We start from the raw sequence: 20,939 nt of genomic DNA on the forward strand, positions 1-20,939 counted from the left end.
ATTATGGTGTTACTGAAAAGAGCATATTTTTAGCTTTCCAATGATGTAATGCACGCATGGTGTATTTGGGGAAAATAAGCGTTATTTTTTAATTCTAAAATATTAAAGATTAATATTCAAAATTTTAATTATAGTAGGCGAGGAATAGTATATTATTCAACAAGCGTATAATGGCGGCTGTCACCCATGAAGACGAAGTAATCTGAGTGGGTAACATCCATTATACGCAAGTTGAATACTATACTTTATCTACAACTATTTAATTTTGAAAAAAAAAATCAAAAAAAGGAAAAAAAAAACTTGATAGACATTTCAGACATAACCTCAATATAAGAAAGCTGTCATTTCTGTTAATATTTTATTTTTTTGATTAGTAGGCCGTGTCAGAACTGTGGAATAATGGCTTCATTATTCAACACTTTGTCAGTCATGAGTAATGGGTGTCATTACCCGTCAAAAATCAAATGTATAACGAATAGATAATTCAATAGTTGTAGATAAAATATTAAATGCCACTTACAAGGGAAGTATCAGAACTGTCCCTCACCGATTTTGTTGAAATTTGGTACAGCGATAGTATGGCCAAAAATAAGGTTCACGTATTTTTTTATACGTGCTAATAAAGCCCCTGGGACGAGTTATAAGGGTTGGAAATCGGGGCGAAATATATATATTCGCTTATAGGCTGGAAACGAAAACAGCTATCGAAATGTGGTAAATGTAAACTGATATTTATTTTCAAAGAGCTTTCCATTGATATATCACACATATATCTGAGGGCTTCAGGGGGTAAACTATAAGTAAACCCCTAGTTTTTTGGAATATTTTAAAAACTACCCTGTCGATTTTGGCGATATTATGTGTCCTTATAGTACGTTTAAAAATATTAATGACGTGTTTTTTCTTATTTGCCTCTGACCATCCCCCGCAAAATTACGGGGTATGATAGATAACCCCTTTCTTTAAGAATAATGTGATAAACTGTAACACTTTTGAACAATATTTTGAAGAAAACCATAAATTAGTTGTAAATTAAGATTTATGCAGTAAAGTAAACCCTATATGACATTAAGGGGTGGCTGGGGTTAACTACCCTAACCACCCCAAAAATATTTTTTTTTTGCGAAAATTTTGTCGATTTTGGTGCAATTTCCCACGATGATTTTTTTATACGTTAAGGCGCGTACACATACAGCGAACGAAGGCGAATGAACGGTCGAGAACGAATTCTTTCGGTTGATGTGTACGTATCAACGAACGCGTTTGAACGTGTTTGTTCGCATTCGTTGCAGTTCGCTTGCGAGGCGGTAAACTGGTAAACATCAAAGGATATTTGCCATAAAAGTCGTTCGAATTTGTTTTAATGTGTACGTGGTTTTGTGGCGATTGGCCGAATTCTTTATTTCAGTTCATAGTAGAGTTGCTGATAGTTTAAAATGGAATGGAGTAATTCTAAGGCTCTGGAACTCATTAATGAGTACCGCAGTAATGAATGCCTGTGGAATCCGGTTGAAAACGAATATAAAAATAAAATTAAAAAAATGGACGCTTGGAATAAAATTGATAAAAATCTTAATTGTGAAGCAGGCGAAGCAAAAAAAAAATGGATTCCCTTTTAAGTTCATTCAGGCGAGAACGACAGAAACACGAACAAACTATGAAAACTGGCTCTGGCACCAGTGATGTGTATACATCAACTTGGTTTGCTTTCAAGAATATGTTATTTTTAATGGATAAATTTATTCCGAAAAAAACAAAAAATACCGAGGTAAGTGAAGACATTGTTATATTTTAGTATACAAAAGAATACAGTAGATAAGTATAGCCAGTAACGTACATATTGTTGAAGTTTAGGTAATATCTTATTGAATGTTATAGAGTAATTTCAGAATATTTAAGCATAATCGTTTTGCCAATCAACTCTCCCTTCGTTCATAAAATAATCTGAAAACTCGTTTCTTATTGCTTCACAATTAGCTGAAGTTTTTCTTCCAACTTTTGTCATTGGAACAAACGATTGTGACGTCCTATCTCTGACTTTGCGCCAACTTCCAGGCATGACGGTACCGTCTTTATCATCATCAAACGTTCCGGGCGGTGTATAAAGGTTTCGGGAATGTCTGCTTTCTCTTAAGAAATTATGTAAATAGACACAAGTCAAAACTACTGTTGTAGCCTTTTCTGGGGATAATAACATTACTTTTCTTAACACTCTAAACACAGCTGACATTATCCCAAACACGTTTTCGATTACTCGTTGGGCACGACATAATCTGTAATTGAAAATTCGTTTTTTTGATGCCTTTTTTTGTTCTACTGGATATGCTTTCAGAATGTGTTCATGAAGGCTGAAAGCATCATCGTCGACGAACACATACGGAACTTCTTCAGGCGGTAAATTTAAGTCACTGTTTTGTAGTTTTTTCCAGAAAACAGAATTTTTTAACACACCCCCATCTGAAATTCTACCCTGGCAACCGACGTCGGCAAACAAAAACGTATAATTTGAGTCGGCAATATCCATTAAAACAATACTAAAATTCTGTTTATAATTAAAATAGTCACTTCCGCTGTCTATTGGAGCTTGTAGTATGCAATGTCTACCATCTACAGCTCCAAGGCAGTGAGGAAAATTCCATTGAGTATTAAAGTTTTCAGCTACACTCCGCCACTCTTCTGCATTACTAGGCATCTGAAAAAATGAATACCAATATCTAATCAGTCACCAATAGGGCCAAACTTACTGAGTTTATACAATATTCATATGTACATATAATATACGGTCAATTAAAATATTTTTTTGTAGGAATTATCCGTGCTTCAAAGGAACACCCAAGAACAAGAGGTGGACGATCTCGAAAAAATTGTTGAAGAACCCAGTGATTATACTGAGCACGCAGAAAATATAAGAACATCAGTTGAAACACCGAAACGAAAATCTGATTTCTGTTCACCAAGGAAGATAAAACGGCCGGCTATCAAAACGAAAAATTCTCGTGCAGAAGAAACCTACGAAATATTAAAAGACACAGTCAAAAGTCGCAGTTTCAGAGATGCCAGCACAATTTACGGGGAGCACATAGCCTCAAAACATAGAACTTATAGCCGTATTTGATGCTGATATGGGTAAATACAATGCCCCTGCTACAGTACCCATTCCTTCACCTTCACCCACAGATTCATCATGCTTGCAATATGATCAAAATTTATCATACCCACAAAGTATTTGTTCTTCCGCTCCATCACCTTCACCCTCAAACGCATCAATGACATACAACCAACCCACATATATTAACACTCCCTATCAACAACCTCAAACCAATACTACAACTCCTTTGGCACCTTTAATAGATTACATTAATACTTTTAGCGATGTCGATAATTAATTTAATTTAATTCAAATAATAATGATTGTTCTTTTGTATTTTCGTTAATAAACTTGTATTAAGAAAATATATTATTTTTACTTACTTATTTTACTTACCTTCAAGTAATCATCGAGGCTTTCAATTATAGCTGAACAAACTTCCGGTATGATGTAAGAAATTAGTTGCTTGGAAATTTTGAAGGTGTACATTAAACTAGTGAATGAGTCCCCGGTGGCTAGGTAACGTAATGTAAGCATTAATCTTTCCGTTGGTGGTATCGCTTCTCTGAATAATGTATTTTGTTTTGCTATTTTCGGGCCAATACGATTCAGTAACCATTCAAAATCTGCAGATTTCATTCTACAGAAATTTTCAAAAAGCCCATATTCGACTTCGGACGTTAAATCTTTCAATAAATCCATTCCCCTATATCTACTTCTGCTTTTAAATAAAGATGTCATCCACCAGCGTCGTTTTCGTTTTTGCCTTTCCTCTTCGTCACTTATAATTATACATGCTGCACTTGCAACAATAATTAAGTCATCATTTGTTGCCATTATCACATGGGCCGACTTCCAACTTCCACTAATGACCGAAAACAAGCGAATGAGCGCGAAACAATTCGTTTGCTACACATTCGTTTTTATGTGGACGCAAGCCGATAATTCCCGCAAATACCGAACGAATTCGTCCAAGTTTGTTCGATTGAATTCGTTCGCCTTCGTTCGCTCTATGTGTACGCGCCTTTAGGTAGTACTATTGTAAGAACTTACAAGGGTTAGAAGTTTGGGGTAGAAAATATATTTTCAGTAATAACTTTCATACTCCTACAGAAAAATGTTTTTTATCATTATTCTATTTAAATAACACAAAAGTTAGGATAATTTTATAAATATTTATTAATAATGAGTTAAAAAGTAACTGACAAAAGAATGGTTGACCATCACAAATTGTATTCTACATTATTAATTTAATTTCCTTTTTTTTACTTTTTTTATTCAATATATTGTTGGCAATAATGAAAATCATGGAAAAAATGTTTTAAACACAACGATTGTTTACACCATGCACAAGTTATAACAGCTATATCTCCACAGATATCGCACGTAGATTTTTCATTGGAAAAGCAAACCTCCCCGGGATTTTCAAACTGTACTGGTCTTTCCTCTATAGAGCCTGATTCAGAGTAAGTGCCTTATTTTTTTTTAGCTACACTATGGGTAGTACTTGCAAAATATTTGGCAGTAATATGTTTTAGGACATTCTCTACACGATGGTGATATCACATTTTCAATTGGACGAATTATTTCAAAATGGCGACTGTCAAATTTTTTTTTAAATGGAATGTCAAAATTTTTTTTTATTATTGAGATCCTAAAAACATTCTTTTTACGACAGTATTTTGTTTTTCTTAAAAATTCATTTCTTTCCCCATCAAAAAGCACCCTAACATTTTAATCTAGTAGCGCATGAATGTTTTACACTCGATGTTATTTTTGTCCAAATAAATAAATGAGTAGATGTTTATTACAAAATAAAGTTTGATTGTTTCTTTCGTGTCTAGCGCTACTTGATATTTGGACAAAAATAACATCGAGTGTAAAACATTCATGCGCTACTAGATTAAAATGTGTAATTTTTGATGGGGAAAGAAATGAATTTTTAAGAAAAACAAAATACTATTCGTATAAAGAATGTTTTTAGGATCTCAATAATAAAAAAAAAATTTTGGCATTCCATTTAAAAAAGAAAGTTGACAGTCGCCATTTTGAAAGAATTCGTCCAATTGAAAATGTGATATCACCATCGTGTAGAGAATGTCCTAAAACATATTACTGCCAAATATTTTGAAAGTAGTACCCATAGTGTGGCTAAAAAAAAATAAGGCGCTTACTTTGAATCAGGCTGTATATCCAGATACAAATCGGGCGTATTTAAAAACATTAATAAATCGTGGGAAAGACAACTGGTTGTGCGTTAAGGATTGCAATTTTAAAATATTATCTCACTGATGCAAATTGACATCGTACTGGTAGAGAATAACTTGATCAGAAAATCTTATAATGAAATTTTCCCATATTCTAAAATCAAATACATCCAGGGGTTGAATTTGACCTGTTGTCTACAAGAATCTAGTAATAGTAATGATTTGGGTCCGGTGTTTGGGAAATAGACATTTTGTAGCCAATTTTTCATATGAGCAGAAGTCAGTGCACCAGACTTAGCACCAGACTTTGATGCTAAAACGAATATGTTATCTGCTTTGAACATTGTATTTATTACCCTCGGTCCAAACGTACCAGAGGATTCTTTTAAAACAATGAAAAGAGGAGAAAGTAGCTTTCCATTTCCAGATATGATGGGTTGAATTGTGTAGCTATGTGTTGTCGATGACACCGACTGGACCACGCTTTCCACGGTTTTAACCCCTAAAATTTTAACCCCTAAAACCCCTTTTAAATAAAAATAAATTAAAAAAGAACAAAACTAACAATGTAGAATACAATTTGTGATACTTAACCATTTTTTTTCAGTTGCTTTATAACTCATTATTAATAAATATTTCTATAATTATTCTAACTTTTGTGTTATTTAAATAGAATAAGAATAAAAAAGCTTTTTCTGTAGGAGTATGAAAGTTATTAGCGAGAATATATTTTCTACCCCAAACTTCTAACCCTTGTAAGTTCTTACAATAGTACTACCTAACGTATAAAAAAATCATCGTGGTAAATTGCACTAAAATCGACAAACAATTTTCCGGAAAAAAAAATTATTTTTGGGGTGGTTAGGGTAGTTAATCCTTAATGTCGTATAGGGTTTATTTTACTGCCTAAATCTTAATTTACATCTAATTAATGGTTTTTTTCAAAATATTGTTTAAAAGTGTAACAGTTTATCACATTATTCTTAAGGAAAGGGGTTATCTATCGTATCCCGTAACTTTGCAGGGGATGGTCAGAGGCAAATAAGAAAAAACACGTCATTAATATTTTTAAACGTACTATAAGCATACATAATATCGCCAAAATCGACAGGGTAGTTTTTAAAATATTCCAAAAAACTAGGGGTTTACTTATAGTTTACCCCCTGAAGCCCTCAGATATATGTGTGATATATCAATGGAAAGCTCTTTGAAAATAAATATCAGTTTACATTTACCACATTTCGATAGCTGTTTTCGTTTTCAGCCTATAAGCGAATATATATATTTCGCCCCGATTTCCAACCCTTATAACTCGCCCCAGGGGCTTTATTAGCACGTATAAAAAAATACGTGAACCTTATTTTTGGCCATACTATCGCTGTAAAAATATCAACAAAATCGGTGACGGACAGTTCTGATACTTCCCTTGTTAGTTACTGTAGTGACATGAGTTTACTGACCATTTCATTCATGAATTTTTCGAAACGACTTTCCCGCTTAAAAATTCCTCATTATCTTTAAATACATAAAGCGATAAAATTTAAAAAACGATTCTTTGAAAATGATAGATAAGGCTCCATATCCCATATAAACATTATTTCAATGGAAAGTCCGCTGCCCAGCTTATGATCCCTAATCTTCAGATTGTTGTTCTCTTTATTGTGCTAATAAGAAACTTACACTCTTTACACTCGTCAATCAGTAGTACAACAAAATATCAATTAATTAATTAGAATATAATAAAACGACCCTACAAACCACAAAATTACAGTATACAAAAAAAGAGAAAATGAATCTCAAGCACTAAATAGGTCTACGGAGGTCTCAAGAAATTCCCGTATAGAATAGAATCCCTTCTTTAGCAAGAATGTTTTTAACTTCCCAAGCAACTCGTCCGCTGGAAGAGCTATCACACTATGTGGCACGTGATTATACAATTTTTGTCCCATGTATATAGGACCTGATTGTGTCTTGCATAACCGCGCAAAGTCTGGGTAGAGGTCTTCTCTCCCACGCGTTTCATACGGATGAATATCACCGTGCATCCTTAAGGAGTTCATGCTCTCCAAGATGTATCCCACGCAGCGAAGGATGTACAGAGATGGAATGGTGAGTATAGACTGCGCAATAAAAGCATTTCTGCAATCATCACGATAACCTAAACCCTACTATTCTTACCGCCCTGCGCTGCAGACCGAACATGTGAGCAGCTTCAGGGGCTGCTCCCCATGCTAGTATAGAGTAAGACAGTATGGAATGAATAAATGCAAAATAAGCAAGCTTTATATTACTTTTGGCGTAACAGTTACTGCAAGCCGCCTTAGGAGAAATATATTACGGTTAACTTGTTTGCCCATCTCCACACTATGTTCGTGAAAACGCAACGCAGGAGCGGCGATGAGAGGCCCAAAAACTTGGTTACATCGGGACAAGGAGCGTCAATCTGCCTCAATGTGAACGGAAGTGTGACAGTTTTATTTTCATTAAGACAAAGCTCGTTCGCAAGGCACCAGTCCCGCGCCGTCGACAGAGCCAACTCAGCCCCACTAGCAGTATCATCCCGATTTCTACCTCTTATTAAGACTGTAGCATCATCAGCATATAGGATGCAATCACAGTTATCAAGACCTGCTTTTATGTAATAAGCAAAATCATTGAAGAACAACAGAAATAAGAGAGGGCCCAAGATTGATCCTCGTGGTACCCCTCTCACTATCGGCAAGGAGTCAGATGTAGAGTTATTAACTCTTGTCACCTGCGTCCTCCCGTTTAGATATGAGTGAATGAGACTGATAGAAAGATCATCAAAGTGATATATATTTATTAATTTATGTATTAGAATAGTATGCGATACACAGTCAAAGGCACGAGACAGGTCCAAGAACAAAGAAATACAATACTCGCCATTCTCGAAAGTATCCATGCAAACATTCGTTAACTTTATTATTGCATCCTCCGCACATTTACCCCCCTGAAATCCAAATTGATTATCATACAATATATTATATTTTTTTACGTGAGACATTATTCGATTATAGATCGCTCGCTCATACACCTTGGAGAACACGGGAAGGATGCTAATCGGTCTATAATTAGTGACCTCGCTCTTGCTACCACTTTTAAACACCAGCACAGAGGCTTTCTTCAGGCTGTCAGGGAATATTTCCTCCTTAAATGCAATATTAATTAATTTACATAAAGGAAGAACATATAAGCTTATGTTATTTTTTATGAAGTTAACTGACAGGCCGAAGATATCTCTAGATGGACTATTTTTTAGGCCGCGAAAAATTTCGCGAACCTCATTGTGTGTTACTGCCTGCAAGCTAAACATATTAAAATTACTCGGAATAGTGCAAACACTGGTATGGTCATTTCGTACTCCAGTTAAGTTTCGAACAATAGTTACAGGCATGTTCACAAAATAATTATTTACTTCATCTGGATTCAGATCCAAGCACTGACTCTCTCTGTCCCTCCGCTGAGCATTAATCAGTTTCCATGCGGCACAAGATTTGTTACTTGAATTTTCGATAAAAGAGCTAGTCGCGTTAATTTTCGCTTCGGATATAGCTTTCCGATAGATAGCTCTTGTAGTGTTTCGTAAATGAAGTAAGTTATTTGTTTTATAACGACTATGCAATTCACAAAGCAGGTTGTACCTAGACCTCAAGTGTGATAATGGCTGGTTAAACCATTTTACACTGCCATCAGTGGACCTTGACACTTGACGGCGTAAGGGAAACGCCACATAGAAAGCTTCCAGGATATGTTGGAAAAACAATTCATATTTAAAAATAATTTAATTATTTAATCTTCCTCTATCTCACCCAATTTCAAAAGAAATGGTTGCTAATATGAAAAAACTTCTAAATCTCATGGTTGGGGAAAACTGGGAAGATACTTACAACCAGTAAGTTTAGTAGAAGAAGATGACACAGTCTGTGACTGTTCAGTTCCCGAAGTTGTTGTTCATATTTAATTATTCATTAATTAATACGTTTCTCGTATTTTTAATAAACAAACTTTATCTACAAATCATTTTTTATTGGTGAACAAACACTATACTACCGACCTTTGATACATAGTGTAACTTTCCCGAGGTATATTAACAAAACAAATCGTTTGACACATGTCATAATATTGGTAAGTTAGAATATCATCTTCATATCGTTAAATTTTGCGGTTGGCGATAAAATGTTGTATGCAACACGTCAGCAAAGTGTCTTTATCGAACTCGCTTGTTTACTCGCCTCGCTCGCTTCGCTCGCTCGACTCGCAAACTCAGACTCGTTCGATAAAGCATCACTTTGCCGACTTGGTACATAAATAACTATTTCTATTGGTTATATTAAAAAATTACCGCTTTAATTAATTATTTGTGAAAATAAAGGCGGTCAAACTAGTAGTTCTAAATTTAATTAAAAATTAGTATTTGACCAAACGATCAAATACTAGACGAATTGGTTGTTGTATAATCTCACAAGTATTTATATTTGATTAATAAAATGGAAAAATGTGTAATACCTATTTTTAAAATTTATATCTTTCCGTTTAAATTGTTTAGTATTTGACCAAAGGTTTTATACTTTAAAAGTAAGATACAATGAGTTTAAATATGCGGTCAATTACTGATTCTTCTTTTGGTCATTTATAGTACACAAACAGGGCAAACACTGAGTTTTTTAACCGATTTTAAATTTTATAAATAGTTAAGCCTAATAAAAAATATAAAAAGTGTAAATGTTTTTTTATTTTTAACAATAAAAGTAATTGAACACACTTAAGCAGTAATCAATCTGTAAAATTGGAGGATAAAAGGTTGGTCAAACACTGACTCTTATAGTGGAAATCTAAATTTTCGATATAGATTTTCAATTTTTTGATAATAATTGACCACTATAAGAGTCAGTGTTTGACCAACCTTTTATCCTATATATTATGATATATTATCTATATATTATGATTCATATTGTTTCATGTAGATTGTATGCTACTCTTTATTTAACGTATTGTTAATTCATATTAGATCTCAAACATAGCGTATTTTTTTTTGTTCTTGCTTGGTACTTACATAATTGAATAGTTTAATTAGTACATTTAGATTGTGCATTTTATTGCTGTTTACTCTTTGTTATATTTATTGCTTTCCTAAAGTGTTCTGCCTTGTCTTATGATTAAGTTTGCCAATATGAATATCAGATCATTACTGTCGGGGTTTTCTATATTTTCGGACTTTGTGTTGGAACAAAATTTTGATGTTGTATTAGTATCTGAAACTTGGATATCAGATGATTTTATGCTGACAGCGTGTCACATTCCAAATTATTATTTTATTCACCAACATAGAATTACAAGCAAACATGGCGGTGGTGTTGGTATATACATTAGAACTAATTATAAGTTTCATGGACTTGGTGTTCCCAGTTTTGAGCATTTGGAACAGTTGTGGATTTCAGTCATTTTTAAAAATATCAGGTACTGTATTGGTGCATTGTATAGGCCTCCTTGCTCGGCTTGTAGTGAATTTTTTGATACGTTTGATGAAACTTTGGATCTTTGCTCATTCCACAGTGTGATGAGTTGATATGTGCTGGAGATATTAATATTGATTTGATGAATCCCAGTCATGGTCACGCAGTTGGTTTTTCAGAGATACTTGAAGGTTATGGTTTGCTGCAGCTTGTTAATGAACCAACTCGCATTACACCTGCTACTGAGACGCTTATCGATGTTGTGGTTACATCTTGTGTTAATGTTTCTGTTTTATCACTTGAGTCTCTTCATGACCTTACTGATCATGAACTGATATATTTTTGCATTAGTGTTCCTGATGAGGGAAGGAGCCCGGTGATGAGAACTTACAGAGATTTTTCTGCATTTAACTTGAATTTTTTCACGTTAGATCTTCAATCGCAGCCGTTTGACCTTGTGTATGGAATTGATGATGTTGAAGTGAAATTACGGTACTTTAACCATTTAATTTTAGCATTATTCGATGCTCATGTACCTGTAAAGACGGTGAGGCTTAGCAAAAAATCTGTCCCCTGACTTACTCCCCAGCTTAGAGACATGATTAAGTTTAGAGATCGTCTTTACAGCAAATACAAAAAGTCTAAAACTGATCTAGCACTTAATGAATACAAATCTTTTAGAAAACATGTTGCTTGCGCAATAAAGACCGAGCAGAAGGCGTACTATGAATCATCTTTTAAAAATAAAAGTTCTAGGGATCTCTGGAAATCACTAAGGCATCTGAATGTTATCAAATCAAAAGAGCGGGTACTTCCATAACATTTGAATGACGTTGCAGTTATTAATGATAACTTTTTACAAGCTGCAGTAAACTCAATGATCGCTGATCCAGACTTAATTCAGGCTTATACTACTACGAAAAAGTCTACCTTTAATGAAATGTTTGGTTTTGTGCCTGTCTCGGAGCATATTGTAGCGGGCCATTTATTGAATATCAAATCTGGCTGTGTGGGATATGATGAACTCTCAGTTGTGATGATACATTACTGTTGTCCCTTCATCATTCCTTACGTCACACATATTATTAATATATGCTTATCAGTAGTGTAAGAATGCCGGTTCTAGAGCGGAAGTTGCTCCTGCTGCTCCTGCGGTGACGTCACGCCTCAATGTATTAGGTATAGGGGGGGATACCAACCAAAGTTTGGGGGAAAAAAAATTAGGTTGGTATTAAAAGTAACTAGAGATCTAGGGATTTTTAGAAAATTAAATAGAAAAATTTAAATACAATGGCGCCACCTAGATTTGAGTGGTGTAAGTAGGACTGAGTTATGCGCACTCTGGTGTGTGGTGGATAAATAAAACACAAAATTAATAAATAAAAATTAATATTATATTTATTTTAAAACACAATTTCTTTTCTTCAAATTTTTTTTTACCATCAACCCTAATATATTTAAACATATTAAAGACACTGAACCTCTGATGATCGAAGATGCATCTTTCATCGCTGTGGTTGTTGTAGGTTGATCTTGTTTTGCGGAGGTTCCTCCTCCTTTCTTAGGATTTTTAACTTTAAAACTTACTTTAGGATCTGTCTTCAACCGGAGTAGTTGATAATGAAAATTATTTATTTTTCGAATATCAGCTGGAGATGATGCTAATGTAGTATGTAGTAGTAGTAATCTCTAAGGTTTCAGCTGAAGGTGATGCAGTAACTGCTACGGTTGTTTCTCCTTCTTCTTCTTCTCCGCTATCGCACAATGTTGTCGTAATAAAAAGAAAGAAGAGGAAGACCGTTGTACTTGAAATTGTACTAAACATTTTCTTTTATATCGTGATTTACGAACTAGAGGAATCAGCAGCGGTTAAAAACGAACTGAATCGGGTCTTTCGAGTGCGGCGGTTGTTGACGCGTTAACGAATCGCAGGAAATATGCGGTAGGATATGTGCGAAGATTAGATAAGAGGAAACTCGCTCGCAGACGATGAATAAGAATAATACATTTAATAAAAAAAAAAATAATATATTTAATGAATAAAATAAATTTACCTGACGGACTGTTACATTTTTAAAATTTAAATTTGCTGAGCGCTTAAAGGGTGTCTCCCGTCGCTTGAATGCGCGTGTGCAGGAAATAGGAATAAATTTTATTCAAATGTAGTAGTATTGTTGGTTGCCTAGCTCATGAGGCGCCACCTGGCGGTGTAACGATGGATAGAGTTGTTGGTTGCTTAACTCGTGTAACGTCACTTAGTAGGCGGTGGACAGTGGAACGCACATCTGTTGAGCGATAAATAGCGCACTTATAGCTATAGGCGTTCTGGACCAAAATCCCATAAGATTTAACATTGGGGTTCAAAAGTATCCTTTTTATCCCCACCACTATCTCCTTTCGAGGTTCTGGCTACGCCAACATTTTAAATTCGATCAATCAAAGCGCAGCATTCTCCAAGAACCACCTTTTGGCGGGAAATTTGAATGAGGCTATCTAGATCGACAGGCTCAATGCAAATAATATATATGACGTGTTTAAACTGGAATAAATATGAAATCGGTTCGATTTAAGGAGGAGATTGAGATTTATGAAGTAAAGTGTGATGATGTACATAAAAGAGCAAGAAGCGGGCGGGAATGGTTAGAGGCGGTAATTGATACAGAACGATTTCAAAGACGTATTAAAGAAATTGAACGAATTCTTGACAAAATATTGCGTGAAAAATTGTTAAAAATGAATGAATAAATTAAACATAATAAAATACATTGTATTAATTATTTTAGTTTTAATATATAGTTGTATAAAACGTGCATATAAGTTAAATGTTATGTATGGTTGAATTAAATTCTATCCCCACCACCACCACCACTACTACCACAACAACCAGTCTCATAACCCCATGGAACATACTTACTTATTTACTGAGAATGCTTATCGCAAAATACTTGGGAAACGTTGATGCACAAAAGAAATGTTTAAACAAAATATATGATTTGAAGGAGATAAGTATACTACTAAAATAAGGGTCAGATAACATATTACAAAAATTGTTTTATTTAAAAAAATCTACATACTACTACACAATATCTGATTTCTTAATCCAACTTCTTTCATCTATTCCAAACCACTTGACGTACATTCTGTTTCCTTTCCGTTTTAGAATCTTTTCAATCAACTGTATGTCAGGATAATGAGTCCGTTGTAATTCTTCAGTGTAGAAAGCTCCTTTAATGTTATCACCTTTCAAATCTTGTAATAAATACGTCACTGGATTACTATATTGAATCTTAACAATTTTAAAAACTTCATTGCTCCAGTTAGGAGTATACCCTTTGGTGAACACACCACGATGTTTCGATATTCTTACAAAGTCATTCAAATGAAATTTTATGGGTAATGTTTGATTTTGATAATGTATTTTCCTATTATAAACAGTACGCAATAGCTTTTCCTCATCCGCCTCTATTGGTTTCATGCCTGTAGTGGAATGCTTGCGGGTATTATATGTTAATAAAATTTGCGGTAATAAATTTAACCATTTAAAAGATCCCTGCACACTAAATTCTTTCCACATTAAACCTTTTAAAGTTCTATTTAAACGTTCAACGATAGATGCTTTTAATGAGCTAAACGTAGAGTAATGATTAATTTTTAATTTACTCATAAGTGAGATAAAATCTTTATTATAAAACTCTTTTCCTTGATCGGTTTGAAGGTTTTTTGGTACGTTTGCATCCTTTAAAATACTTTTCATTGCTTTAGTAACATCTTTACCCGATTTAGTTTTTACCGGAACAGCCCATGCATATTTGCTAAAGACATCAATTACAACGAGTATATAACGATAACCACTATTTTCTCGTGCATAAGGTATCATCTCTACTAAATCAGCCTGGTATAAATCATTTATCCCTTTAGTAAGTACATGTCTCCTTTTAAAATGTATTCGAGCAGGTTTATGAAGTTCTTCAGCTAATTTTCTTTTAATATCAGAGGACATGTTACTACGATTTCAACAAACAGTGTATTAATCGTCGCAGTAGGAGATGGAATAAATCTTAATCTATCACCTTTCTTCAATTTGATACCCTTCCCATTTGAGCTATCATAAATCCTATTGTTTACTATAAAAGTGGTGTCCGATGGCTCAATAGTGATAGAGTAAATTTCTCCTGATTCAATAGGAAAAATATAATATTTTTTTAAATTACTCAGCGCATAACTATGTCCAGCTTTCCCACCAGTCAAAGAAATATTCAAATAAGAATAATGGTTATGTTCTACTGAGGAGGCGGAGGAGGAGGAAGAAATATGATGTCCGAACTTGTGGATAGTCATAACTAAAATGATGAATGTATTGTAGGTTTATACAATTATATGAGCTTCTCGTAACTCTTCTGTAATACTATTAATTTCATTACCATGTGACGTATTACCGGCAAGCTGAGAGGCTATTAAAAGTTTTAATCTATTTACTAATTCATTAGGATCATCCCAATAAATAAAATTTGACCGTTGATTATTGTACTGCTGCTGCTGCATGAGACCTTCACCAGTTCTCATACGAACAGGAACGCTTTTTACTCTGCTCCGTCGTACAACTCCTTCCGTTGCATTTAAAACAGGTGCAATTATTTGACGATACTTGTCCGACTTGTCACCCATAATTTGTTTGCTTTTATCTTGGTTTTTGTTTAATGCTGCTGTTGTTTTTAGTATTTCAACGTAATTCTTTTGATCGTCACTAGTATATTGTTCTGGTTCCCTCTTGAAAATTAGCTCATACAGACCTTTCGTACCCTTATAAGTTTTATTTGCAATGGTTATATCATTCGTTTTACTACTAAAGGATATTTCACTATCTCCAATGTAATATTTATCAGTTAAAATATTAACACGAACTCCCTTGTTGCTAGAATCGAATTCATTGTTATCATCTCTTACATAACCCTCAATGTAGGATCTTGTTAGAGGAGCAAATTGTTCCAAGTATAAGAAAAATGATTCTTCAGGAATATTCATAGTTTCTGGTAATGGAGATTCATCTGCTGCTGTCGCTGCTGCTGCTGCAGGTGGTGATGTTTGCGTTGGTTGTGGTGGTGGTGACGGAGATGTTGCAAAAACATCGTCATCGTCATCGCTTAATATTGATATTGTTGGTGATTGAGGCGCTTGTTGTTGTTGTTGTTGTTGATGAAGTTCTGGTAGACGTGATGCTTGTACTGCTTTTGATACTCTTCTTTTCTTTGTAGGTATTACTGTTTTAAATTCTTCTTCTTTCACTTCCTCCGATTTAAGCTTTTCCTCCTCCTCTTCCTCCTCCTCCTCTCCCTTCTTAACTTTAATAGGATGTTTAATTGTGGAAATTATTTTTTCTAAAGGGGTTGTTACTGCTTTATATTGCTGTTGAAGCAAATGTTCAGATTTATGTTTCCTTGCTTTTAATTTATCCAATTTCTTTTTCACATTTTCTCTTGTTTTAATAAGCTTTCGTGTTAATTGTTTTGAATCCATGTTTTCTGTACAATGAATGAACACTTACTGACTAATGCATGTGCTTACTGTAGAGTTTTATTAGAACTGTTCAAGTCGGCTTTAACTGAACTGTTTTATCCGACCGGTTTTAACCGATCCGTTTTATTCGACCGGTTTTAACCGATCCGTTTTATCTGACCGGTTTTAACCGATCCGTTTTATCCGACCGGTTTTAACCGATCCGTTTTATCCGACCGGTTTTAACCAATCCGTTTTATCCGATCAACCGCATTTATCGGTTGAAACACCGATACTTTTTCGGATTCTCCAATCCGAAACCCAACTTTTGTTTTACTTTCATCGCGTTAGTAACAAACCATGCGTTAGCTTTTTCACCAATCGAAGAATCTTTCGCTAATACTCTTTTCCATGCTTCTGCAGCTAATACTTTATCTGCTATATGTCGATTGTGTAAATCTGTGTATTGTGTATAGGCTAAATCATGACGTTTACATGCTCTATCAAGGTCATTAATGCCAGGATCTCCACGTGCTAAGCGTTTCATGAGATTTGTCCCAGGTCCACAGAACTGATAGCCGGGTAAATGCAGCTCTCCACCTGTTCGTATCACTAACATGACTGATATAGAAACATACACAATCACAGTTTTATATAGTAATGAAACCCATTACGATATCTACCATTGTTCATATCGTCCTCCTTACTGATTACAAAAAATCCGAATCTATCTCTCCAACACATTGAACACATTTTCTTAAAGACGTTGAATTTCATATCGGGTATTACATGATCGTTATAAATATGTCTTAAATTTAGATCATCTTGTTTGAAAAGTATTAAAAAGTTTGCATTATCACGTATTAAATGCTTTGGAATATGCGTGTAACTCTGACATAAATAAAAACTGTCTATTGCCTTATGTCGTCCCATACAAAAATAATCACGAATAATTGATTGTTTATCGCATGCTACATCATCAAATATAAAAACCGAATCTTCATTCGCTTTGGAAGGATGCATTATGTCATCACTACTGCTATACTCATAATATCCTAAACCTTTTATAGGCTGTAGTAATTTTCTCAAATATTCATATTTGCTTTGATACAATGACTTTGAATACACATACACATTTTTAAAGGATAGTCCATTAGGATCCTGTAATAAGCTAATTATCAGATTTGTTTTACCAGAGTTTGAAGGTCCGGATATTATGCAACGTAGATTATTTGGAAATAAATAACTATGCTTTTTGTTTTGAGGTGATTGATTATTATTATTAAATTGTATTGTTACATCATCAACATTTAATGTGTAAGGTTGTTTTATCACTTTCATGTTTATTGTATAACTAACTCTTATATCAGTTTGATTTTGAATATATAATGTTCTAATTTGTCTGTTGACCATTGAAGTGATTATCAATATCATCAATATTTAATGTGTAAGATTGTTTTATCACTTTCATGTTTATGGTATAACTGACTCCTATATAAGTCTGAATCTGAACATATAATATTCATTTGTCTGTTGACCATTGAAGTGATTGGATGATCATGAAGAAAAGAGCCAGTGAAAAAGCCATTTCTTTTAATAGAGCCGTTAAAAATGCTAAAATAAAATTAAAAGAGTCAAGCACTAATGATTTGAAATCTGCTGCAAAGTTAGCTTTACGTGCCGTAAAAGGTATTGTCAAAAAGAAACCTCGTTCTAGAATTATTACAATTCCGAAAAGCGGTGGTATCCTTCCGCTCATTCCAATTTTTGCTGGTTTAAGTGCATTAGGAGCTTTAGCAGGTGGCACTGCTTCCGTTATAAGTGCTGTCAATAAAGCGAAGCAAGCACAAACTGCCCTCAAGGAAAGTCAAAGCATAATCAAACGATTATCAATACGATTAGGTATTTTTTTAAAGACACGCCAAGAAAAACCATACAACAGCAGAAAGCGCTAACAAACGTTGACTTGATGCGTTATGTAAAAATATTGGGAATACCAGAGTTTAGAGGGATATTCATGCGAGATAAATTGCCTATACGTATTAATAATAATGAAAGAGGTATTATTAACTTGGATAGTGTGAAAGGGCCTGGCACTCATTGGACAGCCTATATTAAGAAGGGAAATATAATTACTTATTTTGATAGTTTTGGTAATTTAAAACCAAGTAAAGAAATTGTGAACTATTTCAAGAGTGCTGGAAATAATGTAATTATTAAATATAATCACCATCAATATCAAACCTATAACACAAGTAATTGTGGTTATTTATGTTTAAATTTCTTACTATCGGACGCATTATAGCTTCAACAATCAAAGGATGTGGACGTTTGATTTAGTAGGAAAAACATCTGTTCTAACAGCAAATTACCACCCTGCAATAGAACTGAATCCTAATTATCAATATGAACTGGCACTTGTAAGCTTTGATGGTTACAACTCAATTCCAAATATTGATGAAACAAACAATTGCTTAAAAATAGATAATGTATTGATAGCACTACCAACAGGATCTTATGAATTAATACACATTTCGAATGCTATTAATAAACAACTTAAAGAAAAGAATATTAATGGTGTGACCTTTAGCCTACAAGCAAATGAGGATACGCTACAAGCAGTGATCACATGTAACAAAACTATTGATTTTAATATAAACAACTCCATCTCAACAATATTAGGATTTAATAAAACAGATGTACTGGATCCAATAAAATCCCCGCATAGAGCTCGCAATATTGTAGATATATTTAAAGTAAATTCTATACAAGTACTATGTAGCATAACTCATGGAGCTTATCACAACGACATACCTGCGCACACTATCTACTCATTTTTCCCTACAGTACCTAAAGGTTATAAAATATCAGAAACTCCCCACAATTTAATATATATGCCTTTGAATACACAAATAATTAATAATATTACCCTTAAAATAGTTGATCAAAACGGAGTGTTGGTCAATTTCAGAGGAGAAGTCATCAAGATAAGACTACATTTAAAGCTCTCTAGTAATAATGGTTCTTAAGGTGAAAGGTTATATAAACCCACGAAATCAAACCAATACTTTTAGTTCTCCTCACACTGTGAAACAGTTAACACCTCAAAACAAACAATTTCTTGAATCATTAGGTTTACAATTAATAAAATAATATTCAATATGAGTATCTTAAACGTCTCGGATAAAGTAGAATTTGATAATTCACTCGTACGGATTCAGTATCATAATCATTTACCATACTCATCAAATTCGTTTAACAATAGCGATGAAATTCGTATTGCAATTCAACAACAGGACGTTTACACGTTACCAAGTCAATCTTTTATTTACGTACAAGGGAAACTATTGAAAGATGACGGAACCGTTGATAAAGATTCAAAATTATCAGTAAATCCGATCGCTCATATGTTTAGTGAAGTACGATTTGAATGTGGAGGGAACGTAATTGACAGAGTAAGAAATCCAGGAATAGCTAGCACATTAAAAAATCTTTGCTCATTAACAAGATCGGAATACTATCATGCCTCTAACGCAGGTTTCGAATATCCAAATGTTAAAGTAAATGAAAATACAGGACATTTTGATTTTTGTGTTCCCTTGAAATATTTTCTTGGTTTCGCAGAAGATTATAATAAAATTTTGATAAATCTCCGTCAAGAATTAGTTTTAGTACGCAGTAATTCAGACAAGAATGTTATCGAAAGTCTTTTACCTAATGTGATAATTACTATTAATAAAATAGTATGGAAAGTCCCTCATGTTTCTGTAGCCGATGTTGAACGTTTAAAACTTTTAGAGTACATTGAACAAGGAATTGAATTAGACATGGGATTTAGATCATTTGATTTACATGAATACCCATCATTACCAAAAAGTAGACAACACACATGGACAATTAAAACATCTACTCAATTAGAAAAACCCAGATACTTTATATTAGGGTTTCAAATCAATAGAAAAGATAATCCGTTACGTTCTGCATCACAATTTGACCACTGTAATTTAACAGATATGAAAGTGTTTTTAAATAGTGAGAAATATCCCTATGAAGCTTTAAATTTAAATTTTAAGACAGGTCAAATTGCAGTTTTATATGAAATGTATTGTAATTTCGCAAAAACCTATTACGATCGAGAACTTGCAGAACCAATGTTTAACAGAGATACATTTTTAGCACATACACCGATTATTGTAGTTGATTGTTCACGGCAAAATGATATTTTAAATGTTGGAACCGTTGATATTCGCATTGAATTTGAAACGAGTGAAGAGATACCTAATGCTACTTCGCTCTACTGTTTAATCTTACATGATAGAGTTTTCAAATATGTTCCTTTAACTGGTATGATTAATCAAATATAGATCAGTTTGTAAACAACTCTATGTCAATAACATTATGTTTTAATAAAGTAGATGAACTGGATTTTTATGTAAACAAAATAAAGTTAGTCGTATTTAAGTTGGCTGAAATTTTATTAGAAATATTCCTAATTTCCTGAGCATGCGCATTCAAGCGACGCCGACGGGAGGCACGCCTTTAAACGCTCAGCAAATTTAAATTTTAAAAATGTAACAGTTCGTCAGGTAAATTTATTTTATTCATTAAATATATTATTTTTTTTTTATTAAATGTATTATTCTTATTCATCGTCTGCGAGCGAGTTTCCTCTTATCT

The 20,939-nt window shown here is 33.8% G+C and overlaps 2 protein-coding genes across 2 annotated transcripts; both read left to right on the plus strand.

The window, feature by feature from the left end:
* Nucleotides 1-1,186: 1,186 nt before the first annotated feature.
* Nucleotides 1,187-3,397, plus strand: LOC139432244 (uncharacterized). Its single transcript, XM_071200693.1, has 2 exons — nt 1,187-1,768; nt 2,807-3,397. Exons 1-2 carry the CDS (start codon nt 1,604-1,606, stop codon nt 3,113-3,115), a joined length of 474 nt encoding a protein of 157 aa, XP_071056794.1. The 5' UTR covers nt 1,187-1,603; the 3' UTR covers nt 3,116-3,397.
* Nucleotides 3,398-19,423: 16,026 nt separating this feature from the next.
* On the plus strand, nt 19,424-20,626 carry LOC139432061 (uncharacterized). The gene has a single exon (XM_071200399.1). It carries the CDS (start codon nt 19,424-19,426, stop codon nt 20,624-20,626), a length of 1,203 nt encoding a protein of 400 aa, XP_071056500.1.
* Nucleotides 20,627-20,939: the final 313 nt, after the last annotated feature.

Source organism: Onthophagus taurus, chromosome 11, assembly GCF_036711975.1.
Source record: "Onthophagus taurus isolate NC chromosome 11, IU_Otau_3.0, whole genome shotgun sequence".
In the NCBI taxonomy this organism is placed as follows: domain Eukaryota; kingdom Metazoa; phylum Arthropoda; class Insecta; order Coleoptera; family Scarabaeidae; genus Onthophagus; species Onthophagus taurus.

Excerpts from the sequence above, each read along its gene's own strand:
- LOC139432244 (XM_071200693.1), top strand. The coding sequence starts at position 1,604 with ATGGATTCCCTTTTAAGTTCATTCAGGCGAGAACGACAGAAACACGAA. Across the intron at positions 1,769-2,806 it reads AAAAAACAAAAAATACCGAG|GAATTATCCGTGCTTCAAAG; the intron begins GTAAGTGAAGAC and ends ATTTTTTTGTAG.
- LOC139432061 (XM_071200399.1), top strand. The coding sequence starts at position 19,424 with ATGAGTATCTTAAACGTCTCGGATAAAGTAGAATTTGATAATTCACTC.